At 39.9% G+C, this 27,173-nt stretch overlaps 5 protein-coding genes across 11 annotated transcripts; 3 read left to right on the top strand and 2 right to left on the bottom strand.

Moving 5' to 3' along the window:
• Nucleotides 1-604: 604 nt before the first annotated feature.
• Nucleotides 605-5,974, top strand: LOC110380661 (juvenile hormone esterase). The gene is made up of 11 exons (XM_064041184.1): nt 605-760; nt 1,173-1,315; nt 2,100-2,239; nt 2,468-2,610; nt 2,889-3,074; nt 3,271-3,461; nt 3,544-3,712; nt 3,921-4,137; nt 4,319-4,428; nt 4,593-4,728; nt 5,745-5,974. Exons 1-11 carry the CDS (start codon nt 685-687, stop codon nt 5,911-5,913), a joined length of 1,680 nt encoding a protein of 559 aa, XP_063897254.1. The 5' UTR covers nt 605-684; the 3' UTR covers nt 5,914-5,974.
• A 1,375-nt stretch (nt 5,975-7,349) lies between these two features.
• LOC110380662 (uncharacterized protein) lies at nt 7,350-11,759 on the top strand. Of its 2 annotated transcripts, none has more exons than XM_049850217.2 (6): nt 7,350-7,513; nt 8,049-8,121; nt 8,421-8,596; nt 9,301-9,447; nt 9,569-10,192; nt 10,437-11,759. In XM_049850217.2, exons 2-6 carry the CDS (start codon nt 8,085-8,087, stop codon nt 10,572-10,574), a joined length of 1,122 nt encoding a protein of 373 aa, XP_049706174.1. In that variant the 5' UTR covers nt 7,350-7,513; nt 8,049-8,084; the 3' UTR covers nt 10,575-11,759. The 2 variants fall into 2 exon arrangements, with proteins under 2 accessions (XP_049706174.1, XP_049706175.1); XM_049850218.2 differs by lacking the exon at nt 7,350-7,513 and adding an exon at nt 7,604-7,832.
• Nucleotides 11,760-12,442: 683 nt separating this feature from the next.
• On the top strand, nt 12,443-17,368 carry LOC110380659 (RNA-binding protein 5-A). Of its 4 annotated transcripts, XR_002429843.3 has the most exons (3): nt 12,443-14,958; nt 15,383-15,442; nt 16,113-17,368. XR_002429843.3 is itself a non-coding variant. In XM_049850195.2 (2 exons), the coding sequence occupies exon 2, from the start codon at nt 12,766-12,768 to the stop codon at nt 14,956-14,958; it is 2,193 nt and encodes a 730-aa protein (XP_049706152.1). In that variant the 5' UTR covers nt 12,443-12,624; nt 12,757-12,765; the 3' UTR covers nt 14,959-17,368. The 4 variants fall into 4 exon arrangements, 3 of the variants coding, with proteins under 3 accessions (XP_049706152.1, XP_049706153.1, XP_049706154.1); XM_049850195.2 differs by having other exon boundaries at nt 12,443-12,624; nt 12,757-17,368; XM_049850196.2 differs by having other exon boundaries at nt 12,443-12,662; nt 12,757-17,368.
• A 162-nt stretch (nt 17,369-17,530) lies between these two features.
• On the bottom strand, nt 17,531-18,720 carry LOC110380660 (5-hydroxyisourate hydrolase). The gene is made up of 2 exons (XM_021340714.3): nt 18,415-18,720; nt 17,531-17,676 (listed from the first exon to the last, which is right to left on the bottom strand). Exons 1-2 carry the CDS (start codon nt 18,667-18,669, stop codon nt 17,590-17,592), a joined length of 342 nt encoding a protein of 113 aa, XP_021196389.2. The 5' UTR covers nt 18,670-18,720; the 3' UTR covers nt 17,531-17,589.
• Nucleotides 18,721-19,507: 787 nt separating this feature from the next.
• LOC110380669 (uncharacterized) lies at nt 19,508-21,338 on the bottom strand. 3 transcript variants are annotated; one of them, XM_049850220.2, is made up of 3 exons: nt 21,174-21,338; nt 20,649-20,763; nt 19,508-20,556 (listed from the first exon to the last, which is right to left on the bottom strand). In XM_049850220.2, the coding sequence occupies exon 3, from the start codon at nt 20,536-20,538 to the stop codon at nt 19,558-19,560; it is 981 nt and encodes a 326-aa protein (XP_049706177.2). In that variant the 5' UTR covers nt 20,539-20,556; nt 20,649-20,763; nt 21,174-21,338; the 3' UTR covers nt 19,508-19,557. The 3 variants fall into 3 exon arrangements, with proteins under 3 accessions (XP_049706177.2, XP_063897309.1, XP_021196403.3); XM_064041239.1 differs by having other exon boundaries at nt 19,508-20,560; nt 20,649-20,847; nt 21,174-21,337; XM_021340728.3 differs by having other exon boundaries at nt 19,508-20,560; nt 21,174-21,337.
• Nucleotides 21,339-27,173: the final 5,835 nt, after the last annotated feature.

Here is a 27,173-nt window from a genome sequence, read left to right as displayed (position 1 = left end):
TGAAATTAGATACCTACATAGATAATTTTGAGCACAAGAAAGGAAATTCAGACTTCTCATCCCGTTGTGGGTAGTTGGTAGGTATATCGGAACGCGGGTGAAACCGCTGGGAACAGCTAGTTAGTCAATAACACAGCCGCTGGTTTTCCCTGATAGCAATGTTTATATTTTCCTCGTAATTGAGATGGTTTAGTAAGAACTCCTTTGTCTCAGTGCGCATGCGTGAGTCTGATGCTAATGTATGACTGTATGCTGTACCTACACACGTTTTATTGTGGTTTACGTATACCAAGACTTCCTTATTGTTTGACTTTGCAGTAGCTCATATGTCAGGTTGTAGATACGATTTTTTTTTGTGTCGCAAGCCCGGACGGACAAGAATATTAAATTCCCCTTTGAGATTCTTTCGGCTAGATATAGAGTTTAACGAGAAAATACCCATACATAAAGTCATTATCAGAAAGACTTCTTTTAAGAACAAAACAGCTAGAAAATACTTCTTAACAAACCCAAATCAAAACAGCCTGTTTGAAAAAGACCTCCTGAAAAACCCAGAACCATTGGAATATTTTAAACTGAATGCATAAGTTGCAGAATAAATGCCCTATATCAGGCTACCTCAGTGCCTACTACTGACTAAAGTCTACTGTCATTTGTCAGTGCGCTTGCGCCGGTGGTAGAACGATGTTGTCTGCACTTGTGTGGGTTTGTGTTACGTGCGCAGTCGTGAGTGCAACGCGAGCTGATGGCGGCAGTACAGGTCAGTCTCTCTTGACTGTTTATCACTCATTTATATTGAGCTGCGTCTTTTAACATAGGGGTTTCGTCTGCAGGATAAGAATTTCTGATATCTGAATTAATAGTTCAAAATGTTTGTAATTATCAATCAGGTCTTTTATTAACAAGTAATTACGTACACACTATATTATATACAAGCTTAAACTTCTTATCTTTCTAAATAACAAAATACCTACTAAACTTCTAAAATCTATGACCAGTGCTAGATTTACTTACTTGGATATTTATGCTCAGCTTCCAAGAGCAGTTTCAATTTTTTTCTGAAGTCCTGAGTAAAACAATAGGCTCTTCAAACAATATTGACCGTCTGGATTCTAAATAAGTTAATGAAGAGATTTTGAGCATTTCAGTTTAAATAACACTTCTCTCCTTAGATGAAGTTGAAGATGCTCCAACAACACAGTCAGTGTCTGGTCAGTTCGTGGGCTCGTGGATGACGTCACGGCGCGGCCGACGCTTCCAGGCGTACCGGGGGATACGATATGCAGAGCCGCCTGTTGGGGAGCTGCGGTTCCAGGTTGGAATACATTATCAAACCATTTACTAGCTGGTCTACCACAAGAGAGCATTGTCGTTGTTGTTAAAAACAAAATTATCAAGCTTTTTCTGAAGTTTATAAAAAAAGGAATATTATTCGTATACAGTACAGCTATCATTGGCGTCTCAAAGGACCATGCCCATCTGTGCCCCAGTAACGCCCAGAGAAAGTATATTACAAGATAGCCCTAATAAATTAAAACTAGAATTATGATGATAATTTGAAGTCTTAAAAAGCACCGGTTAAAAAATTAAAAAAATAAGACATTCTTGTTGAAATTGCAGTACATGACATCGTTTCAATCATGCTTTATTTATTACGGTCTGGAATCTCGTCCTTTGGCCCATGTATATATTCATTTAATGTATATATATATATATTCAAATAACTGACATGTTTATCTGATAACATACAATAAAATCATGAATTCATGATGATCATGAAGTTCCTAGTGAAAAACTAATAGCAATACTGTCTATAAACGATAAAATGTATAAAAACCAGTAGGAAGTTATCATGTTTAATGTCCAATATCTTTTGAATCAGTGCTTTATATAATATTACAAATATGGCTATAAAGTTATCGTATGACACAGGACTGGAATTTGAGCATTGCATGGCATTGCTGACTTTTGACTCCATACTAATATGGGTATGATCCTTTTTATATTGACTGTTAGATCTTGAATTTCACTAAGGTATATACCCCACCGCAGAAATTACGGATAATCTATGTGTTATCTCAAAATTCTGCTCTCTTCAGCCACCGAAACTCATCCTCCATTACGAGACCATAGTGGACGCGACTAAGGACGGTCCCTCGTGTCCCCGGCCAGCCAGCCCGGGGTACCCTGTGGACGAGGACTGTCTCACCATCAACGTGTACACCCCTGCTATAAACAGGTAAACTTGTCAACGTCCTGTCATGCTGTTAAGCCAAGAATTGGACTGGATACTTAACTAACAGGTTGTGTTAAGAAGTACAAAAGTACTTCATAGGAAACACAGATTTATGATTCACAAAAAGTACAGCAACCAGGACTTTTATTTTTTATTCAATATTATTTTATTGAATAAGGAATGCTTGCTGTACTGGGAATAGAGGAACTAAATTTGATCTATTCCTTGCAGTTCGAAGCCATTGCCAGTGATCTTCTTCATGCACCCGGGCGGGTTCTACTCCATGTCCGGGCGTAGCGACCTGGCGGGGCCGCACTACCTCATGGACCGGGATGTCGTGCTCGTCACCATCAACTACAGGCTTGGCTCTCTAGGTATCTATGCAAGACAACAAACTATTCCTTTTGCCTATGATGATGATGTCGTCCTAGCCGATTATCGGCTACGGCGGCTATTCTCATGTAAGCTGAGCTAAGTCAACTGCGCAGGACATTATTATAGTGCACACAAGCATATGCCCAGACACAAGTGCACTCACTATTCCTTCGGTCTCATAGCCCGATGGGACGGCAATATAAGGTCCTTTCGCCTATATATCCTCTGTCTCTTTACATTGTTTTGGAACCAATTTTCAAATGTAAATGAATTCCAGGTTTCCTCGCCCTGGGCAACAAGTTAGCTCCCGGTAACAACGGCTTCAAGGACCAGGTGGCGGCTCTAAAGTGGGTGCAGAGGAACATTGCGGCATTCGGAGGAGACCCCAACCTCGTCACCATCACCGGCTGCAGCGCGGGAGCCGTCAGTGTCATGGTGCATATGATATCATCTATGTCTAAAGGTGAGGATAACTTTATCTTGGTCAGATTTTGGGTCATAACTCATAGGTATTTCAGTTAAATGTACTGTGATACATAGTGATGGAAAAGAGACCCAGAAAACTACGCAGACTCCTTCCTGACGATAACTACTTACATAATTCAAATACTTTTTTTGTAATAGTAAGTACATAATTGTTTCTCGATGTTCATTCGCAGGTCTCTTCCACCGTGCCATATCAGTGAGCGGTTCCCCGACGTCCAAGCTGCCCAGTCCACCAGACCGCATAGACCTGGCCATCAAACAGGCGAGAGTGTCCAACTGCCCCGAGGACAACACCACCGCACTCTTCCACTGCCTCAAGAGTAAGAGCTGGAAGGAGATCGCTGGATCAATGCTGGGATTCTTCGTAAGATACATAGACTAATTTACTAAATTCTAGAATGTTCTATGGACAAGAATCATTTTAAAGTAACCTTCATTTTCCTCAGGAGTTCGGCTTTGATCCCCTAAGTTTATGGCGTCCGGTGGTAGAGCCGGACTTCGGCCAGGAGCGGTTCTTGGTTGAGGAGCCGATGGATTCCATTCGAGAGGGCAGGATGCACTCGGTGCCTTTCATCATCAGCCAAACTACTGGCGAGTTCTTCTGGAAGGCATTCTGTAAGTACCGCTGAAAACTTTTTAGAAGCATCCAAGTATTTTAAATAGAACACATTGTGGATGTTAATGTAATGTCCAGGTCCTCTTTATAATCCCTAAATGTATGGCACAGTCCTCCCTGATTCCATTACTTTATACTGCTCTTATGCAATGATTATCACTAGAAGTTATAGGTACCAACACATTAATTGTTATATGTTTGTTAAAGACGTTCTGAACAACCAAACACTGCTAAGCACGATGAACGCCGAGTGGGACCGAATAGCTCCGATCTCATTCATACTCCCGCGCAACGAATCCAGCGACAAGCTGGCAACACTCCGGAAGGCATACCTTGGATACAGCCCGTTGGAGAACAGCATTGCCAGTGCTGATGGTCTTGGCAAGCTGTATGGTGACTCCATTACTGGCTTTCCTGTGCACAGGTGGGTTTGCCAGGACGTCCTAATATTCAGATGTCGAATGAAGTCTTCTGAACCAAAGCTTGTCTATAAATTAAGCTTTTAAGAATATCTTTTAAGGAATGCTGTTCTTTGCTGCGGGAAATTAAATAAAAGACAAATTAATAAGCACTTGCTTTGAACTGAGTGGTGTGGTGTATTTCAGGATGGCTAACCTGATGTGTCGCCACTCCAAGCACCCGGTGTTCTACTCGGAGTTCGCGTACCTCGGCAACCGCAGCCATTACGAGGACTCTATCTCCAAGAAACCAGTTCGTGAGTAAACAAAATAAGATCATTCACTTTTTATCACATGCGAGGTGTTGAACTGAGCTCTTCAATAGCTTATCGCAATAAGTAAAGGAAAAGCTGCTGTCAGATTTTACATAACATTTATCTATGTAAATTACTTAAGAATTAATTTTCCGATGTCTCTGCAGGCACGGCCCACCATGACGATCTAATGTACTTGTTCACGCTGAGCTACCGCTTCCCGCCGATAGATGTCGCTGACACAGAAGACTCAAAGATGGTGGACAAGATGACTGCGCTGTGGTACAACTTCGCTAGATACGGGTATATCGGGTGTGTCGTTCACAATCACATTAAATCATATCACATATACTTTATGATATTCTATGGCGAATTGTAAAAAAAATAACCTAATCCATTCAGTGGTTTAACCACAGGAGTCATTTTTCGTTTTTATAATTTACAACATCATGTGTAAAGCAGTGATAAAGTTAGGAGTATCGTATGTTTTGATCAGTTGACAGCTGTCAGTTTTCAAGGGAGAATTTCAGTTGTTTGTAATGACTGACTTTTATATGGTGTTCTAATTTTTGCACATTTTTATTCCATTTACTTTGTTTGAAAAAATCATATTTTTATTTTTACATATTTTTCTTTTATCTTTGTGTTAATCGACATATATTAACCAGTATATTAACGCATTTAATTTAATGTGATTATGAACGACACACCCGATATACAAACTTACCTACCGATGCTAAAAAGTAGTTTTGTGGTATGAAAATATGAATATGAAATATGAAGGTATCTTCATATTTGATAGCAATTTATTTAATTAAATTAAGACACGCCTTAATATTAATACCGTGCAATAACTCAATTCAGGCACTGTTTACATTTACGAAAAATATTTATTTTCATGTAAAAAACAACCCTGGGACTGTATTTTTTGCTGCAATAACACATGTAATAGGGTAATTACTAATTACCACAAGGCTGAGTAAAAAGTCGATTAACCTATTTTATGGAGTTAACAACTATTGCCCTCCATATTCACGTGAACAACACAACACATAGGTAGTACCGTACCTATTTGGTAGAAAATTGCGAGGATTACAATGCCTGATATTAGTCGCCATAATAACGAAATTTGCCAATTACCATTATAGGTCCGTTGAGAACTATTTACCTACTGTTTGATAATTAGCTGAATATAATATGTTAAACTACAATAACTGAAACCTAATAATAATTGCTAACTATCTATTAATTACCTGAATTGTAGACTTAAGACTTTTTGCAATAAATACGCTCTTATTTCTTTCTTCTGATGTCTACAGAGACCCGAATCCGCGTGATGACACTCCTGAGCTGTCCTCTCTCTCCTGGCCAGCCATGACGCCAGCCCAGAGGAACTATTTAAGAGTCGATAAGCAGTTTGCAGTCAAACAGAACTTATTCGAAGAACGGTTCGCGGTGTGGGACCAGTTATATCCCATACAATATTAAATAACTGCGAAACAATGGTTAAAAGTGTTATTCTTTCAATAAAATCTTATTTTGCTAACTATTCTGAACGTTTATTTTGTAAATCCTCATTTTATTAAAGCGCCTACATTGTTTGTCATAGCAATGTGTCACTCTCGCGGGATTTCAACTTCACGTCTAACAGTGACTCATTCTATCGGTAAATACCAAAATGGTCTTTATTATAACTCGCCATAAAATTCTATTTGGATCGTAGCCGAATTTGAGCGAAGATGAAGTCAGTTGATTATAGTTCTTATTCCAAGGGCAAAATGGTTAATTTCCCGTGTGAAGGGATAAAGTTCGGTCCTTCACGCATGCGCCGCTGTCTGTCATTGTTCAAGCCTCAAGCTCTCGCTAGAAAATAGTGTTGTAAATAGTTTTCGATAATGAATGGTTCGTCATTCATCCGATTTGTATAACATTAATTTATATACTTCGATAACTAAATTATGTAAACAAAATATTGTTTGTTCATAAATCATATTATACAGTAGGTCTATACACCTACATACATTCTTATCAATCTGCTTAAATATAGGTAAGTTCCGATTAAAACGTACCATTACCTATTATTTTCGCAATTTGATTCAAAACAAGACATTTAGCATTCTGCCAAATCGAATTATAAAAATATCTCGTATAAGATCGGTCATCGCCCCCTCAAACGCGTTGAACGGAACAATGTCGCTCTCGCAGTGAAAATAGTCGACAATCGCATAACAACACGCTCAGTCGAGAACAGGGGGGAGACACTCCGTACATTTTGACAGCTAAGTGAATGAAGAGTCGCCACCTTTTATTTGGCCCGGAAACTATTTACTATCTAAAAGATACTTTAAATTACCAACAGATGGCACTACACTATAATCGTTTTTGTTTGTCAATATAAAATTATTTATGCAATATTAATTAGAGAAAAGTATGAGGAAAATATTAGACACTTAAAAAAAAGATAAAATAGGCGAATAAATTAAATACGGTTTGAAAAAGCACAAATATCAATTTTAATCTAAAAAGACCTGGTGTCAGTATTCCAAGTAACTTAACAAAACCGATCATCGATCATAACAAAATATCAATATGGCGGTTTTTGCATTCTGCGTACACGCGTATAAAAAGTAATAATACATAATAATTATTTGTTTTCCTTCGACCTTTTACTATATTAACGATGACATTTTCTATTAGGGTAAGTAGCATAATGTAACTATAACGATAACCAATGTTATAGTTACATGGTGCTATTTACCCTAATAGAAAATGTTATGAATATGATGCATATATATTTTTATAGCTATAGCTATGTAGGTAGTTCGGGGCCAATTTAGAGAGAGATGGCGCATTGACAAATAGGTTTGCATGATTATCACGCAAGAGGGCTCTCTTTTCCCTATATATTACTTTACTCTTTGGTCGAGAAACACCATCGGTTATCGATGTGTGGCTCAGCGCGGCACGTCCCTCACGCCGCCATGACACTCCGCGAGAGCGCCCTACGCGCCGGGCCCGTACCAAAATAGTATATTCGATTTTTAAATACATATTAATATTCCTGCCAAGAATAGGCTGGACAATTCAAGTGAGTCGATTTTTTTCGTTTATTTTGTAGTAGTTACAACACTATTGATTAGTTAGTCGGTTTTCCTGTATTTTTTGTTGTACGAAATTGATTGATGAACCCACTGTCCACTAAAGAAACAAGGCCTTTTCATTTATTTATTTTCGTATTGATCCAAATGTTTCATGGCTTAAATATATATTAACTATTATTTCATTTACATTTCATAGTTAATTCCCCACAATAAATTGCAGCTTTCGCTTGAGAGTTGAGATTTCTCACCGGTATCAAATTGACATATTGGTTCCATTGTCGACAACGTTCTTTATTGAGATCTCCGGTATGCAACTCGAGCACCTATTTATTTACTTTGTGACCAGCAAATATTGGTATCAATACGTTTATTTTGATGTATTATTTTTTAAATAGTAAATTATCTTAACTATACGGACTACATTGTCACTTTGTGTTGTCACAGATCAACAAATGATACAGAGATGACAGCACAGTGTGATGGGTGCGAATGTTTTTTAAACAAATGGTGTTGTATTTTCAGTTCGAGTGAAGGCCCAGCGGCCTTAAGCTCATCGCGATGGCGAACAATTGGTGGAGGGAGCCTGATATGGGGGGTAAGATATTGTTTGTTGAATTAAGCTATTGCTATTTAATTCCTTATTTATTGCAATCCTAGGTAAGTTTAAAATTAGCAACAAAATTTAAAGATTTTATATGGAGTATGTTCTCGTTTAGCGTCAGACAATAGCCAATTCTTCTGTCTTCTTTAATGAGTTTAGTTCTGATGTCTTTTCTGGGAAGCTGCGCGCAAAATAACGATCCCCTGATTTTCTTGAAATAGAGATTTTTCGATGATTTCTTCCGACTTCTTTTTACTGTATCTCAATACCAACTGTTGTATGGTCGTTCCCAGTGATGTCAGCGCCAGTGCCATCAGGCGAGCCCCAGGGCTGCGCGGCGATGCGAATGTGGCGCAACGCGTGCAACACGCTGGTGGCGCCCGACGCCGACAACGCCTGGAAGCAAGTCGTCGAGGCTTCGCCCCCGGACTCGCTGTGGCACACGCTTAGGAACTGTGTCGCTTATCAGGTAATCATCTCCATGACCTTGTACTGTGCCAAACTTCATCAAAACTGATCTAGGGTTTGGAATGTTTAAGTTAGTGCTGATGGTAGTAATTTATTACTTCTGGTTGTTCTACTAAATAAGAGTCTAAAACAGTAGATCTTATGACAGATCACGTTTTATTATAGTCTATATGTATATATTACATGAAACGTGTACTATCTTATATCAAAGATTGAGCCTTGAAGATCAGTCGCGCGGCAAATTAATATCGACATCAATTTATTATTCACACTGCTTCAAATACCGAGCACACCCGAGTGGCTTTGATATATCTTTATACAGTCACAATCACAATTCCTTTGTGAAGGTATGTAACGATGTTACATTTATAGAAATTTTCAAATAAATAGTAAAAAAAGTTCATTTTATTTTTTCGTATGTAAGTATAAGGTTGGTACGGTGTGTGTTTTCTATCTCTCGAACATCACACCTACAGTGTTTACAGTCACCACTTATTCCTTGAATACATAGGTAGGTATAAACTGTTTTCGCTGCACACAACGTTCCCCCGGCGTCTGATGTCTCCCACTGCATGTAACAATCGCGACATTAAGCAATTGAAACGGGTGTTCACACAATGTGCGTTCTGTCCTCGACTACATTTAAGTAGGTAGTACCTACAAATGTGAGTATCAATAATAACGCTCTACATTGCTGGTTTGCAGGCGGGCGTCTGGCAAAACTTACTAAATAAAGGCATGGATGACGTAATCCAGCCCGCCGCGTTCAAGCTCGCCATCGTGCTGCGCCACACGCCCTCCGAGCTCACCGTCAAGCTGCTCACAGAGCTGCTGCGCCTGCATCCGCAATCTGTGAGTATAAGTAGATTAGACTGAAAGTACGTATGCGTGATTGTTACTTTAGCTATACCCAGACTTGGCTAAAATGTCACGTGGACTACATACTATAGCGGCGTTTCTTGTCTATTCACAGCAAGATCTCACGTCGTACATCCTAGCATTGCTGACGGATGACGAGGCGCAGTGGTGCGGCCACAGCTCCGACGAGTCCGAACCCTCCTCCCCCGCCAGCACCGAGTCCTCCACCGACGCGGGCGAGACTGACGCCGCCGAGGCTACCGACATCGACACTAACGAAGCAGCTGGAGGCCCGGCCGACTCCGCCACGTCAGCGGCGGCAGCTTCGGAGGCGGCCGAAGCCACGCCAGCAGTGGTATCCTCTACCGAAGTAGATTCGACGACGGCTAACATCGATTCGAACATCGTCGAGTCGAACGTCCCCGATTCGACGACGGCCGACGATCCGGTGGAGATCGCGGCGGCGGCCAGCGTGTCGGGGGACAGCCCGGAGCCCAGCAGCCCGGCGCCCACCAGCAGCGACGGCAGCGGCTCGAGCGCAGAGAGCGGCAGCGGCGCGGGCAGCCCGGCGCCGGCGACGCCCGCGGGCCCGGCGCCGCTGCGGGACCTGCAGCTGTTCGGCGACTGCGAGCTGGCGGTGCTGGCGGCGTCGCGCGAGGAGTACGACGCGCACGCCAAGCTCGTGCGCGCCGAGTACTCCAAGCTCACGCACGACAACTACGTCGAGCTCAGGATTAAGGTCACACACATTATAATCTATCACGCACCGTCGTCTTAACAAGTAACTAGTATAAGTAATAAAGTGCGTTTGCGTACAACCAATCTTCAATAGCCAAACTAATGACGGCTAGCATGACTGCACTTTGTAACAAGGGTGATTAAAATAAAGGGATTAAAAAACCAAGGGAAACGTTCAACTGGACGTTTCCCTTGGTTTTTTAATCCCGTGATTCTATATCTTAATGAGACGTTCTCCATTCCAGGTGCTGAACCAATTCAACCAAATACCAAAGCTGTTCCACACTCCGGAGTTCGAGTGCTTCGAGTCCGCAGCTCGCGAGAACATCGAGCGCGAGATCTGCACGCTGCGGGAACACTTGCTCACCGGACGGAAAGACTAGTACTACTCGTACCAGGACTGTGACATCACCGACCAGGGACACACCACTGATAGCAACTAAACGTTTACTCGAACATCTAGCTTATGCTAAATTATCTGATCGCGCTGTAGTCTGAACATCATGAGAAACACCAACTTTTGAAAACATATCAGTCACAGCACTTTCAAGACTTTTTAATAGGTACCTAAAAGAAACCAAGTCTAAATATAAATCTAAGACTACAAGAATTGACTAACTATTATTTGATCCCAACAACTCGCGCGATCGGGCAAAACCTAACAATAATTTGCTGCTCAAGGTAATTTTAAGAAAAATTTGAGTAAACTTTAATTGTCATATCAGTACTTCCCCCGTCGTACGTCACATTCCTGGCAAGTCTGGAAGGCGCTTGAATCTGACTTGTGTTAACATCCTATATACCCAACTAACACGAGTACGCTTCTAGTGCCTGTGTGACTTGCAAGTTCAGTTACAAATATTGTAACCAATAAAAGGACACTTCCAGTGTAGTGTTATTCTATAGTAAATCGGTGTCTGTTTAATACATTTCATTAATCATAGGTGCATAAAATGAGCCGCAGGTTTACCCGGCCTGTTTAGATTCGTGGTTTTCTATTTACATACACTGTAATAGATGTTAAACTAAGATATTACGCTGGTGTCATTAGTATATGTAGTATGTATCAATTACCATCGCATTACATGAATTGTAACCACATTCCTTGATAATTATACAGTTAAGTAGTAAACAGTTTACAGATTACGCTTCCTTGTTGTTTAACACTATTTTGAATGTCGTGATTTGCATTTAGAATTTAATTATAGTTTCACTTTGGATCACGTTTTATCATTAGTAACATAACAATGCCATTAGATATAAAAATACGACTGAATGTTTCTTTATTTAGAATTGTGTATATTTTAGCAAAAACAGGCGAGTGATTTGATCATTTTAAAATAGGCATTTTTGCTTATTGACACTTCTGTTAAATTATTTAGTCTATGTAACTATTTATAACGTATGTCAGATTTATATGCTAGTTAGGTATAGTTTCGAATTCTGCGCTTATTTCGATTTAGTCATTAGTTAGCTAGGTATTAAGTATATTGCTTATTGATTTTATCAATGAAATATTAGCATATATGACATGGTCATTCAAATAAATAAATGTAATAAAATTTGCAGTTTTTTGTTCTTAATTCACATTTTTGCATGTATGAATAGACTTCTAGGTAAGCGACTTCTAAACCACACCAGCGTCGCACAACCCCAACATCATGTTCACGGATAATAATATAAAGTAAGGAAGATATAAAACACTTGCAATAAGCTTACAAAAACAAAAAAGCTTAAAAGGTATATTGAAGTGGCGGTACTACACCTACATTTTTACTACTCACTTCCATTATATCTTATAATGGTAAAGTACTAAAAAACTGAACAGTTTGAAGCGTGTTATTTATACATATGGCATACATAAGGACGTGAGCTACACGAACACCCTAGAAAATTACTTTTGAGCGAGAACTTCATTGCAAAACTACAACTATGGAATAAAATAAAGATTTGATAAATATATTTCAACTGTGACAAAGATGCATGTGATGTGGAGCAGCCATAATGCGTAAACGATTCATAAAAGATGGTGCTCAACCAGTTAGTCGATTTACTCGATTACGTTCCATGGAATAAGAATAATTAAATATAGTAATAAACACACACTATACCTTTAAAAATAAAATACATATTCGTAAACTCGTTTGCACGGTAATAATAAAAACATATTTTGTAGTGTTAAAATCTTAGAAAGTACTAAACACTTTAGTAACCAATTTTAGTTTATTGACATTGACAGAGACTGTTGAAATCACTAGCGCTTACTTTACTACAGAAAACATGGCGTCTTCGACGCATTTTCTTTGATAATTCGTGTAATTTTTGAGTAATAAAAATACAAATTGTATTATCATTTCTAATTTAAACTAGCTTGTACTGTGATAAACGTGTTGCGTTAAGGCTTAGGTTATCATCCCAGTGACTGCTACGCAGGTAAACAATAGAACGGCGAGGAGAAAGGTTATTGAACGGTGATTATAGGCCAACCAACATGGAGGACACGGGACTGCGGCGTCGAACGGTTTGTGAGTACAGTCGCTTTATTCGTACGGGTGATGTTCACAGGCCAGTGCGATGTCGTGGCGAGGCCGTGACGAGAGGAACACCAGGTGGGGCGAGGACGACAGGTGGGCGGAGGGCCGGCCGCGCTCGCCCGTGTGGGAGCCGCGGCGCAGCGCCAGCCCCGAGCGCCGCGAGCCGCGCGTCGAGCGCCACCACCACGATCGGTTCGACCGCGAGCGCGAGCGCTACGACCGCGACCGCGACGACGACCGCGAGCGCCGCGACCGCTACCGCCGCGAGCGATACGACCGCCCGCGCGACCGCGAGCGCCGCCGCGACGGCAAGCGACACGACGACCGTGACGTGCCGCCGCCGCCCTCGCCGCCCCACATCAGCGACGTCGAGCGCAGGCCCACTTCCCGCTCGAGCAGCCGCTCGGGCAGTCGCGACCGAATGGACTTAGATTACGAGAGCAAGTACGACACTAGAGACAAACACGATGATAACCAGACAATCAACGCCTCCCCGGGGGATTGGTTCTGCAAGTGTGGACTGTACAACTTCAAGAGGCGACAAGTGTGCTACAGACGAAACTGTCAAGGAAAGAGGTCAGATGGCATTGTCTATGGTGGTGACAGTGAACGGAACATTCTGTCTGAAAGTGCAGGCATCACGAAACGGTTGTTGTTCAGAAGACTGGACGCTTTAACTACTGAAGAGAAAATATTAGAGGTACTGAAGGAAAGATGCTCAAAGACTGTTTTAGATTCCATTGCTGGTATCACAATTGGCAGAGAGACTCTAACTGGGGCCTCCAAGTGTTTAGCTTATATTAACTTTAATTCCATTGCTGATTCCACAGCAGCTCATTCAGAATTGGCTTCCCTACAACCTCCTTTAGAAATTGATGGCCGTGAAGTTCTTGTTAGTTTTTATAATGAACCAAAGAAAATTTCAAAACCCCCTAGTGCTGACTATTCATCTTACTATGCTCAAATGTCTAACTATAGTTCATCAGCACAGGCCATGTCTGAGGCGGACCGAGTAAACGCGGCCGCTGCCGTTGCTCAATCAGCTATTTCAGCTGCTCAGGCCCGCCACATGGCCTGGACACCCGTCAGTGTGCCAGTTTTTGTGTCTTCCACTACTCAATCAGCTCCCACAGTTAAAGCCCCCACAGGTGATGGTAAGACTGTGTATTCTCCCCCTGATGTAAGGACTTTTATGTATGATGAGACTTCCGGTTACTACTATGACCCAGCCACAGGGTTGTACTATGATGGTACAAGTCAGTACTTCTACAACAGTCAGACAAGCCAGTACATGTACTGGGATGCCACCAGCAGCACATACATAGCTGCCACACAGGCTCAGCAGAACACTGAGCAGCCTAAATTGCCAAACCCACCGACAGCTACCACAGAGAACACAATAGCTAAAGAGCCAGAGGAAAAGAAGAAGAGGGACAAGGAAGACAAAGTTAAAGTTGCCAAAAAGATAGCTAAAGACATGGAGAGGTGGGCGCGGACCTTGAACCAAAAGAAAGAGAATGCTAGGAGCAATATTGTAATGGAGCAGCCCCTGGACATGGGTGCCAGTAAGGGCTCTGCAGACATTGGTTTCTCAGTGTTAGGGTCTGGACCTTCTTTGACTCACGTTAGAGAACTGTCTCCCCCGCCATCCGGCGACGAGTTCCTGATGAAGAGGGTGTCGGATGCCGAGCACGCGTTCGACAGCGATGAAGGCATCATAGACTGGGCCAAACTGACCTGCCTCATTTGCAAGCGTCGCTTCCCGTCCGCTGAAGTGCTCAACAAACACAAATCGCTATCAGACTTGCACAAACAGAACCTGCTGGAGTACCGCAAAAAGAATGAATTAATTCCTCAAATGAATGGCTACAGAGACAGGGCGGCTGAGAGGCGAATGAAGTTCGGTGAAGACGAAACGCCTATTATAAGAAAGCGTTACGAGCCGCCAGACTCGATGCCTCCGCCCATCGCGCCGCACCCACCGCCCTCCGTCGTCGACACGATTGGAGGGAAAATGCTGCAAAAAATGGGCTGGTCTGAAGGTAGAGGTCTAGGTAAAGAGGAGCAGGGAAGGATCGCTCCCATAGAAGCTGAACAGAGGCCAAGCTTGGCAGGCCTCGGCCAGAAGAGAGGCATTTATACTCCAACCCCTGGGGAGACATACAGAGACACAGTCAAAAAACTAATGATTGCCAGATATAAAGAGGTTGTCGGTCAAGAGGAAGGGAAATAGGTGGGTCCTTTGACATAATTCATTTCTATTTCACAAACATTCATTTACAGGGTTTGGATTTCAGGTCAGTCAATTTCTAGTCAAAAAATTCTACTCTGACATATTATGTCACCATTATCTAGTGTTATTTCATGATCTCTCAAGGTTTTGTAGTACAATTATCTTGTAAGATTCTAGACTGATAAGATAATAATATCAATTCAACATTCTTATTTACATTAAGAAGCACTTACTAAGTATGCTCTTATTAAGAATGCAACATAGGAGACATAACATAAACGTAAAGATGAAACTGCTTTTACAAAGAAAATTACTCAAGATTGCATAAGAAAGTATTCGGCTCACACTGAGTTCCAAGGTTGTGGTGCATTGGCATACGTATTACTCTGATTCTAATGGATTGATTCTGATTTCACTACACTAGATGTCGGCGCTCAATGCTTCTTCTGAGGGTCGACACTCAGAACTCTCGACGTCCTACATGGTAAGTATTGATTCTGGCTGAATCACGCTACAATGTACACTAACGCTAATTTTTCCACAGCTCGCTACAGGTAAATGTATTACATGATGAAACAGTCTGGTGGTCTTACACTCCATGTTCCGAGTCTACTTTGACGGCCAGTGGAGGCCCATTCAAAATTTTACTCCAAATGTGTTTGTTTATGAGTATCAAGATTTTTAGCTCTCCAGAATAAGGTGAAATTTGTCTGCATTGATGTGTTGATTTAGGAAAATTTGTTGTGTTTAGAGCAAAGTTGCTATTTTTCATTGATTTAAATGTGTCTCAAGTCCAAAAGTTTAAATTATAGAATACAAGTAAGTCAGTATTGATTTAAGCCGGCAGTTTAGGAAATGTATTTATCGTGCTGTGACCTTTGCAAACTAGGTAGCATTCAAGGATTATTACAATGAAGACTGCAACCCATAAAGTTAATTTATGACAAGCTCAATATTTCCTTTGTCTTTGAATACCTGCAACGATATCGGGTAATGTTCAGTACTAAGTAGTAAAGTCGTACGAGCCGAAGCAAGGAAGACCCGGACGTATGGACACGATGTGATAGACTGTGACTGTAGTGTTGTGTTTGAAGAAACGGTGTCTAGACCGACCCACGGCTCATTACTGATGAATGTGACCATTTACCTTACAGAGACTACATGCCAGACCCCGCTGCGAGTTGCCAAACATTATAACAAACCTGTATACTCATAGATATATAGATACTAGAACACACATTGTGAGATTACAAATGAAAAGCAATTTTTTAAGTAGAGATGTGCTCTCCTTAGCCCTTAGTATGTAAAACTTAATGTCTATTTTTTTATTTATATTTTTAAAGAATTATATTCAAAATGTTTAGTTGTTATGTTCGTGTTCATAGCTAGTTGAATTGTTAAAGTATATTCATATTTGAAGACAATGAAACATACATTGCATTTATTTTAGTTTGTTAATTATCTTAGATAATAATTGGCAGTCTACATATAAGTAATTGTGGCAGGGTGGTCAATGACTTATTCACTAATTAAGCTCCTAATTGTTGGAGATACTTTAATTTAGGTACAATTAATTGTGAGTGACGTGTTTTTGCCATTTTCCAAATGATTGTAGATTCTAAATGGTCATCGATTTGAAGAACGCAATAATATTAGTATTAACTATAACAAGTACCTAAACTATTTGACAACTAAGTCTGCTCCACCCAGAAATAAAGTAGGATTTATCTAGAATATAAACTAATTTTAGGGAATTTCCATATTTTAAATATTATAGAGACTTAATTTGTTTTAGCTAATAGATGATAATCCCTCAACAAACTCCATTTATTTACAATATTATAGGAATGTTATTATATTATACACTTTGATAATTTATAGGGACCTCTGATGCGTACAAAACACACTTATGTTACGTTTCGCCGCAAACCTAATATCTAAACCAACATGATTATTACCACAGTTAACATTATGCTATTTTCTTCGCTTTGATGGCCATTTCACCGCGTACTGATTACATAGTGATTATTAATCAAACCGTTGTACTCATTTTATGGCTCGATGGCTATGCTCGTGCATTTGAACAAAATATTTAATGAGCGAATAATCAATTGGATAGTTTAACTACGCCTTACAAGCGTAAACTATTCGAGTGGTGATAGTAATTACATGTCTAGTGACCTAATTACATTCAAAAAAGTAGAAAATTGTTAGTTCACACAACTAACAATTTTCTAACGGCATAACATAACGTGATTATGTTTTGTTTCGTCCATAAATTAGTATACAATCATGTTGTTGATAATGAATGAACAGTAATTAATTAAGTAATTACACACGATACAATTTTGCAGGTTTTTTAGATTGCTTAAGTTTTTATTGAGCATCAATATAAAAGGTTACAATGAAATGTTATTTTATTTTTTATTTCCCGCAAACACGAAAGGATAGGTCACGGCAGTAGTAAAGTAACTTAGTAGGCACTCTTTAGCCAAATTAATTTTGAATAGCTGCCTAAAGTCGCCAAACAGTCTTGTTGCTGTAGGTACTTAAAATAAAATAACGAAGCATCTTGAATAGTAAAGATAGATTTATTAAAAAGTGGTGACTAGTAATATTAATAGTAGTAGATTAACTTCCTCTGTAAGTAGTATATCCGTAGGGGCTCAGCAGTAGTGGTATGTGGTAGTGCTCGCCGTCTTTGGTGTTGAATGTGATCTGAAAAAAAAACAAATTACAAGATTGTACTGTGAGGAAAAGTGGAATGGAACTCAGGACTATCAGCGCCATCTATTGTTGAGTAGAAAAAGCGTCAGTTCGAGCTCGGTTCCGATAGATGGCGCATAGAAAACATTCCCAAGGCTTTGAAAGTAATAATTTAATTTGTTGTTAGTAATATATTCAAATAATTAAATAACACTATCTGGTTGGTTCATCATAAACTACGTCGTTTGATATCGCGAGGTCAGGTCATCAGTTCATTGCCCTCTGCCCCAGTAGCGGAAAGCAAACTCTGTTCCAACTCATCTCGTTATGAATATAAATACATCATAATGAATTCATTATTTTAAATAATGATACATATAAAAACCAACGACTATTTGACTTCTATGGTAGCATGTTAATATCGAATAATATTATCGGCCATAAACTAGAAATATCTACCATTTTATTTTACTTTTGAGTCTTTCTCAATACAATCCATACTTGGTAGGTAGATGTTACAAAAAGTGAAATTTCATTGAAGCTATCTAATTTGCGATATCTATTATTGACTTTAAACATTAGTTTCATTCGATCTAATCTTAACTAGGGATTTGATAGATATCTACCTATACAAATATTTTCCTTTTTTCCTTGTTATTTTTTTTAAAAGACGGTAGTTACGAAATTGAATTGATGAACCATTATTTTATGTGGTGTTTAGAAGTGAATAAAAATGCAATAACAACATACCTCGACAAATGGGTATATCGTCTCCTTATCGTGCATTTTGTAATAATCACCGACTTTAAACAATAGCTTGTATGTTCCTGCCGCCATGGAGTCATTTGAAAACGGAAACTGTATCCTGCCGTCACTGGTCGTCATAGAACTATGCCATAATGTCCACGAACTGTCTTTATTTTTATATAATTCCACAAATAGTCCTGCCGCGGGGCGCCCAGTAGATGTATCTAATACATGCGACGATAAAACTGGCCGAGACATTGTTTACGTGTATCTCCGTGGCCGGTGAAACGCAAACTACTTGATAAAGATGTTTTCTCTCGTCGTGTTTATTAATTACAACAGCGTTGGACTCTAATCTCTCACAGATAAACGTTATTTTAGATTACATTGTAATTAGCATACTTATTTGTGTTCTATAAGATAGGAAGCGAGGCAATACTGATAATTTTCAGTAGACTGTTGTATTTGCATATTCTATAGGCTATCAACAATAATAAAACGCACTATTTTGATAATTTTGTTAGTCCTTCAGGTCCTACAGGAAAACAAAGAGCAACTACGCTGCGGATGTGGGTAAGCGTAAAGTTAGCGTTGCTAAAGTTAATGTTTCAGGCGCTGTCAGAAAACTTACCTACACCGGGTTTACGATAATTGTAACTTTGAACAAATTACGATTTCTATGTTGTTCGCCTTGATCTTCTAATATCTTAATAGAAACTGTCATAATCTGCCTAGCCTTTTCCCAACTATGTTGGGATCGGCTTCAAGTCTAACCGGCTATAAAAACTGTAACATATTAATTTCATAAGGCCCCCCGGACGTCACTCGTAGATAACGAGCCACCAATATTCTATTATCAGTATTTATGTTATCCCCAAAGCGATAACTAAATAATGTAACTGCTACTGTGATAAGTATGTTATGTATTAATTGATTGAATTATATCGGCTGTACCTAGTTTTTGTATCTTCTTACAACTTTGTTGCGTAGGAAGAAAAAAGGTCCAGTCTAGGAATAAAGAATGATAGACATAATGATATAATAGATAATAACTCACCAGGACAGTTATAGTAAGTTAGAAAACGTTGTAAAACTTTTTATGCTTTATTCGAAAAATTCCTAAAATAAATGAAGACTCAGTAGGTACTAGTCGATGGGGGCGGAGTTGATGTCGAGCGCGTTCTTCCTGACGAAGTTCTTCCTGATGTAGACGTCGGGGTGCAGCACGTCCTTGCGCGACGCCTGCTCCAGCATGTTGTCCGACACGATCACGTTGGGCCCCGTCTTGATGAGCTTCTCCTTCAGCCGCTCCGACTCGTAGGGGAAGGCGTTGATGCTGGGCTCGCCGTGCTTCATGTAGTCGATGCGCCACACGGGCGGGTCCGCCGGGTCCACCTTGTAGTTCAAGCGCTTGTGCGAGGCCGGCGCGGGCCCCGGCATCAGGTCCGGCACCTCCACCGACATGGACAGCTTCTCCTCCGAGTAGTCGCCGAAGTCCTTCCTTCCCTTCTGCTTGTCTTTGTACTTTATCTTGTGCGGGTAGAACTTCCTGATCTTCTTGCGGCCGTTGTACAGCGACGTCCTCGAGTTGTCCTTCTTCGCTTTGGACTTCTTCTTGGATTCCTTCTCTCCAGTCTGTTGCGTCTCTGCGTTATTCTTTAGTCTCTTTCTATGTCTCCTTGATCTCGATTTCTCTGGCTTATTCTTGCCAGTGTAGTAACCAGTATCGCTCACTTGAAGGAAGTTCGATAGGTCTTCGCTGTTCACCGTGGGGAACAGTGTGAGATGGTAGCCGGGTAGCGGCGTGGTCTTCTCCATGGAGAGTTTCTTGTACTTGAGCTGCTGTATGGAACGCTCGATGAGGTTCCTGAGCGTGTCATCCTCCTGGATCATGTCGCAGGGGATGGTGGGGAAGTTCCTGCAGAGCACGTTCTGCATCATGGACATCACATCTTTAGGTTGCTGCTGTAATTGCTGGTCGTTGCTGCGTGGTGTTGCTGCCATCGGATTGTCTTTCTGGAAGTCTGACACCATCTTAGAGATGAGAGCGTCGTTTCTGAGCACCATGGCGTGGCTCTGGACGGAGTACAACGTGAAGAACAGCAGTCTGTAATGTAGCCGCTTCATCTCTGACTTTGGTAGGTACTTTCTAGAACAATTTCAATGTTAGAGTTAGGGTCGATAAGGTTTACTCGTGGAGCGTATTGTTTAGTAAACTTCGCTTGTTGTTTACTCACTGTGCGTGCAGGTGTAACACTCCTCCCGTCACGTGTGCGCGGACATTTTGTTGTGGACAGCTGTGACGTCAGAGCGGCCGAGCTTGGAGCTTATCCTTGTTTATCCGGCCACGATCTGCCACAAACCACACATTCGTTACTACTATTTTCTCAATTTATTTTTATTAAAAATACCTATCTTCGTTTTCTATGCGTTGCCCTAAAACATATAAATATGAAGTCATTAATTACTTCGTTAGGTTTTTTTATTGGTAGAAAACAATGGTGGGAAAATAATAAAGCTGATTTCTAAACCTACTTTTTTATGCTCGTTTATATCGTTATCTTGGAAGCAGAATTTTATAGACAGCATCTTACCAAAACATATATAATATGATTTGCCTTATTGTCACTTTTATTACCTAGAATTTATATTAATAAAAATATCTTCACACTTTTTTCGGAGCTTAGATATTTGAAATAAGTAGGTATGTAAGAAGGTACTTTTTAGAAATTAGAAAATATTACACAGTTTTTTTTACTTACTTTGAGCAGCTTCTTGTTGGTAGGCCGTGGTGCGAGTGGAAATGAACGACATTAGCCGCAGCTACAGGATGTGTTCAAAGCCGCGTGTTTGTAAACACAGGGTGTTTGCCTAACCGTCCGGTGTTTGCAACAATATTTGGCTTTGGCGCGTGACTTGTTTGTGACTTAACTACGAGAGAGGTAACTGCTGTGTAAGTATTGTTAAGTGTCGCCTTCTCTTATGTATGCAGTTTGTGATATAATCACTACATAGTATAAAACGAAGTCGCTTTTTCTGTTCTCGTGTTCCGTTGTGCACATAAATCTTCCAAACTACGCAACCTATTTTCATGCGGTTTTTTTGATAGATAAAGTGATTAAAGAGGAAGGTTTATATGTACAATCACATACATTAAAAAGTGGTTAAATACTGTTATCCCGTGCAAAGCCGGAACGGGTCGCTAGTCTATCTATATTCTCTCGTACCTATATAAAAATAAAACCCGCTTTCCGTTGTCACGACACAACATGAAAACGGCTTGACCGATTTGGCTAAAAATTAGAGGGGAGGTAACTTAGACCCGAGAGAAGGTGTTAGGATAGTTTTTGTCACCATCCGGCTACGGGACGCGGGTGAAACCGCGGGCGAAAGCTAGTAAATTTTATAAGTCAATGTAGTTTATTAGTTTTGGTAATCAAAAGACGGCATTTGTCATTGTATTGAATCAATGACTGCTTAATACTACTTGTGCATATGAGGACTGAGGAGGTATTATGGTGTATTACCATGCATATTTACAGATAAGTAAGTACTTGCAGTCATAAGGATCTTACAGGCAGGTAGGTAGTAGTCACCAGGTTCTGGTGTAACGTTATTACTTATTAGACTCCAAGACACAGGGTTTCAAACCTGAAACTCAAAACCGAACTGCACTGCTTTGTGAAATGTTCAGCAAGACATCAAACGGATAAACAGGCTTATTTAGAAAAATGTCTAAAATACATTTTTTTGGTTAGCGCTTTTGAGATAAGCGCCATCTTGTGGGGAGTAGCATAAGCATTTTAATATCAGACAACAGTTTGACTGTGTAGTTTCGCTATTCAGCAACAGATGTCGCTGCATGTGGTTTAATCGGCTTTCGTGACACAAGAAACATTTGCACGGGTACAAAATTAAATAAGAAATTCCATTAGGTACTAATAATTATTATGCCACATGCCGACAATTAATGTCGAAATAGGTACGTAGAATAATCGTAATTTATGTAATTGTAGAATAATCATTATTCGACGGTTCGCATCGAAGTTCAGCTAAAATAGTTTTCACTTGAAATAATTGTCTGAGTAGCCGTTGCCTAGATGATATTTGCTGGTTCTTGTTTAATAACAATGAGCTATCACACGTATATTGTAGGTAAGTATTTGAGCCCTTAAATGATTTTCCATAACAGCAAACATTCACAACTTTAACCAAAGCTTCAACCTACCTACAGCTTATTTCACAAACCACCGCAATAGGCATAGGAAGGTACCTTGTAACCCGCCCAAAAAACACACACAAAATAATTCGAAATAAGTTCTAACGTGAACTCTGTGGGCACGCGACAAAGAGTCGTGGCCACTCGACAGCGGGCAAGGGTTGAAAAAAACAACGTTTCTGAGAGAGAGGCTCTCCATCAAACTCACTTGCAGGCCGAACAGCAACGAGTAGAAAAAGAAGTGTGTATGGCCAGTTGCTGAGTGCGCGGTTTGTGTTGACGGTACATGTTGGGTCAGTGTGGACGTGACCGGATTAGAGTGAGTAAACGTTTTGGTATTGAAATTGTGACTCCCATTTTAAAGTGGGAGATGGAGGTTAATTTAAAATTGAATTAAACATAAAGTTAAATAAAATCAGGGTAAGGTTTGAAGTCTTATGTATACTTCTTAACTTGTAGAGTCATTAGATAGATAGATAGATAGATATACTTTATTAGGTACACCAATTTTACAATTTTGATCTAAATCTAGTTAAGGTAGGTGACATAATGGGCGGTCTTATCGCTAAGAGCGATCTCTTCCAGACAACCTTAGGATGGATTGAGACGAGAAGGAAAAGATTATACGGTAGGCAGTTAGGCTAAGTTATAATAATTAATAATTAATTAATAATTAATAACATTAATAATTCTAAAGAATAACACAGGTGAATTATTATAAAAAAATACTTGAAAACTTCAAAAAAATAAGTGTCCAAGTGGAGCAGAGATAAAGCCACCGATAGTTCAGACACCAAAACTTCCTTTTTCTATTATCTATTATTTAGAGAACTTGAAAATTCGTGTGTAGGGGTTGAATATACTCTTCCAAAATAACTAGCTAATAGTACTCTTAACCCCATAAAGATTTGTCATTTAAAGCATTAATATACTATCCGTGCCGATAAAGAATGGGATTAGAAATCGCGACAGTTGTATTTACTTCTCGCTCATACACTAGGTATAGCACATGAGCGAGAGTTGAATACAGCTGTCGCAATTTCTAATCCCATTCTTGATCGGCACGGGGTGTACATGCGAACAATAAGTATTTAAAAATAGTTCCTCGTGTCTTATCCTCTCTATTCTGCCATCAACTGCCGCGTCAGCGGTGACACAGCGCCGTCATTTGTGCGCTGACCACTGCTTGTGTGTGCGTGTGTGACTACACGCCTGTGCACATGTGTGCGTGAGTGATTTATAAGCCGGCTAGTTGTGTCGCCCGAGGAAATGTCTTCCGATTAAATGAATGGCTGGACTATTTGAATATGGCTGTTTCGGGATTATTTCCCAATTCCGAGTATTTGAAGACTTATCTCTGGTATGTTTTTATGATTTCCAGAAGTATTATGTAGAAAAATATCAATGCCAGACTATTTCAATTTAACTAGGTACGGCAATTGAAGCAATTATGTACATTCCTGGAAAAAAGCTCGTCTTTGTTTTATTGTGTCTTTATACAAATACACAGGAGTAGACAGGTATGTATCGAAATCTATTTCAAAATATAATTAAGTCGATATCTACTAGAGTTATAACAGACAGGACAGACAAAATAACTACTCATAAACTTTTTTAAGTAATAATTATTTCAGCCAAATACTTACGTTCTTATTCTATCTAAATAGAACTATTATAAAGTTTGACTATTCCTAGTCGCTCGTGCACTGAACTTGACGTCTTCCTAGAACTTAAAATAGGTTGCACGTGGCGTGAAGTCTGTTGTAGGTCACCATCAACTCATTAAAACTCAAAGCTTTTTCAAAAAATCATAGTTCTTCTAGCTTCCGCACCCTGAAAGAATGTTTCCAAACATTGGACTAGTAGTTACTGTGATTAGCGCTTTCAAACATACAAACAATTGTTGTTTATGTACTATCCGCGATTTAAACATGTTAAGAGAGGCGAGTTTAGTTATGACATAGAGTCTATACCCAAAAATATCGTCGTGGGCTAGTGGGTAAGGAACCATCCTCTAAAGTATGAGTGCGCGGGTTCGATTCCAAGGCAAGTACCAATGCAACTTTTCTAAGTTTGTATGTACTTTCTACCTAAGTATATCTTAGACACCAATGACTGTGTTTCGGATAGCGCGTTAAACTGTAGGTCCCGGCTGTCATTGAACATCCTTGGCAGTCGTTACGGGTAGACAGAAGCCAGTAAGTCTGACACCAGTCTAACCAAGGGGTATTGGGTGGCCTGGGTAACTGGGTTGAGGAGGTCAGATAGGGCAGTCGCTCCTTGCAAAGCACTGGTACTCAGTTGAATTGAAAAATAAGTTGAATACGGTTAGACTTGAAGCCGACCCCAACATAAGCTTATTTAAAGCTTATAAGCAATGCCACAGTCACTTAGCCATAACACGATTTTTAGTTGTATAAAACAATAAAAGATAAATAGTTACTACGTCAAATAAGCGTAGCGCCTCGTAGGCGACTGTTGCTACGAGATTGTGCGTAGCACTTGCTACGACATTTTCGTAGCACTTTGTTATAATAATGTTACATTTTCGTATACTAGTAGAATTTATAGCGTTTTTTACGGTTTTATTAGCCAAGTAGTGGCTAACAAGTAAACATAAAGCTTACTGTTTAATCTACCTAATCATGCTTGAAAGTCCTGTTAGTTACTTTTCTGAGACAAGCAGATCTATAGGTGCTCTAAAAACACCATGAAAGTCATGCTACTTGTTTTATTCTCTTTCTTCCCTTGTTTATGCCGATTAGCAAAAGAAGTAGAAGAATTCTAGTGACCAACATCCTATAACTTAACTTTCCACGAAGAAAAGTACACAACCTATATAACTTTCAGTATATACATGTATCTTTCAGTAGGCAATCCCTCCATAGGCTACGTTCCAATTTCAAACGCGGTTGGCTCACCGAACGTTGCTACACAGTTGCTACAGTTTCCACCAATGAGCGCGCTGGCAACAGTTTCAACCGCCGCGATTGGTCGGCGCGCGGGGGCGGGCACTTCATTAAGGCGAATGTCGCTAAAATTAGAGATTTTTTGCGCGTCGTTTGTTTTAGAGATAGGTATGTGCGTAGGGGGAGGGTGCGTGGTGACAGTATTTTTTTGTATATAAGAGGTTTTCTTATGTACTGCTAGGTGGTAAGTAAATAAACGGTAAGGTGAAAAGAAACTTACGTTAAGTGTAAGTTTGTAAGGTATCTTGTTTGTCGAGTAACAAACAGTTATTTTGTTGTAGTATTAATGAAATGTCCGCCATCTCTCTCAAGTTCTCTCTCAAACTACATGAGAACAACTTAAGTACTCCAAACACTAACAATTACTACCTTCATATATTATCATACTTCATTTAGCAACCAATGAGAATTTCATGCCATGTTTAATAGCATAGCCCTCTTTTTATAATAGAGTAGAACAACATAAGATAGACTCAAGCAAATGACAATACCTACTACATATCTTCATTATGGCAGTACTTACAAAGTCACATAATAAGTAAACGTAATAGTAACGAGTACAATGGCGCCTCACCTCCGAGCTCCGCTGAGATAAAGGCGCACTCACACTGCGGCACTCGACGCTGAATTACTTGCTCAACACAATATCCGCCAGAACATACAGGATCTACAAATTGGCGAGGATGTGGTATACAATGCCTTGGTCAATGTAGCTTGATAGAAGTCCAAGAACTGTCAAATTATGTAAGAACTTAGTTCTCGTCAGCTCTTGGTATAAAGCCTGCTATTTGTGCAAGGATTTGGTATGGGATATATAAAGTACCTTTACTTGAATAAAACTTACCTAGATATAGAACAGACATTTCAGCAGTATAATAAAGTTTAAATGACAAACAATCACCAGCTTTTGACTCAAGTATTTCTATTGAGTATTTCTATTGAGCAGGTAGGTAAAATTAGAAAACAATGTACGTACTTATTACAAGTTCACATATACATATTCTCTGATGTTACCTACCTTTATCATTTGTTGAGCATATCCAAACGTTTGCTGCATACGTCCCGGTCATATCTCTTTTGTTTCAAAGCTACTCGTACCTCGTCTCTCCGTGACAAATGCTAGCGCGCTGTTCCGGGGGCTACTTGTGTCTGCTGCTCAACTGTTCTTTATGATCTCTGGGAATATGCTCTCTCGTTATATTGTGCCTTTTATACTGTCTGCAATAGGAGTACTACGTACGTATGATTATCCGGTAGTAATAGGTACTATGTAGGTATGGTTATCCGGAAATGTCGTGAGAAAAACAACTTAAAGGCTTAAGATGTCTAAGGTGTGAATTTGTAGGTGTTGGGTAGGATCATAAACAACTGTAAACCTTCAACGTGGGGAGACATTTATTAGGTAAGATAGACACTGCTTACGAAATAACTTCTATGCCTACTACACCTACTTAATACTTGATTGTGCATTCCTATTTATAATATCCTTTAAAAGAATCATACTTTAACAATTCCCTTTTGATCCCTCCAAAAATCTCCCACAACGAGAATAAAATATTCCTAAAATAAACCAC

Source organism: Helicoverpa armigera, chromosome 24 (genome assembly GCF_030705265.1).
Source record: "Helicoverpa armigera isolate CAAS_96S chromosome 24, ASM3070526v1, whole genome shotgun sequence".
Classification (NCBI taxonomy): domain Eukaryota; kingdom Metazoa; phylum Arthropoda; class Insecta; order Lepidoptera; family Noctuidae; genus Helicoverpa; species Helicoverpa armigera.
The sequence above is the reverse complement of the archived record's forward strand: the minus strand, read 5'-3'. Positions and strand labels throughout refer to the sequence as shown.

Bases quoted from the DNA above. Each gene is read 5' to 3' on its own strand.
- LOC110380660 (XM_021340714.3), bottom strand. From the start codon at position 18,669: ATGTCTCGGCCAGTTTTATCGTCGCATGTATTAGATACATCTACTGGG. The intron at 17,677-18,414 runs GTATGTTGTTAT...TTTTTTTTTCAG, and splicing joins CGATATACCCATTTGTCGAG to ATCACATTCAACACCAAAGA.
- LOC110380669 (XM_049850220.2), bottom strand. From the start codon at position 20,538: ATGAAGCGGCTACATTACAGACTGCTGTTCTTCACGTTGTACTCCGTC.
- LOC110380661 (XM_064041184.1), top strand. From the start codon at position 685: ATGTTGTCTGCACTTGTGTGGGTTTGTGTTACGTGCGCAGTCGTGAGT. The intron at 1,316-2,099 runs GTTGGAATACAT...TGCTCTCTTCAG, and splicing joins TTGGGGAGCTGCGGTTCCAG to CCACCGAAACTCATCCTCCA. The intron at 3,713-3,920 runs GTAAGTACCGCT...TGTTTGTTAAAG, and splicing joins GTTCTTCTGGAAGGCATTCT to ACGTTCTGAACAACCAAACA.
- LOC110380662 (XM_049850217.2), top strand. From the start codon at position 8,085: ATGGCGAACAATTGGTGGAGGGAGCCTGATATGGGGG. The intron at 8,122-8,420 runs GTAAGATATTGT...GGTCGTTCCCAG, and splicing joins GAGGGAGCCTGATATGGGGG to TGATGTCAGCGCCAGTGCCA. The intron at 9,448-9,568 runs GTGAGTATAAGT...GTCTATTCACAG, and splicing joins TGCGCCTGCATCCGCAATCT to CAAGATCTCACGTCGTACAT.
- LOC110380659 (XM_049850195.2), top strand. From the start codon at position 12,766: ATGTCGTGGCGAGGCCGTGACGAGAGGAACACCAGGTGGGGCGAGGAC.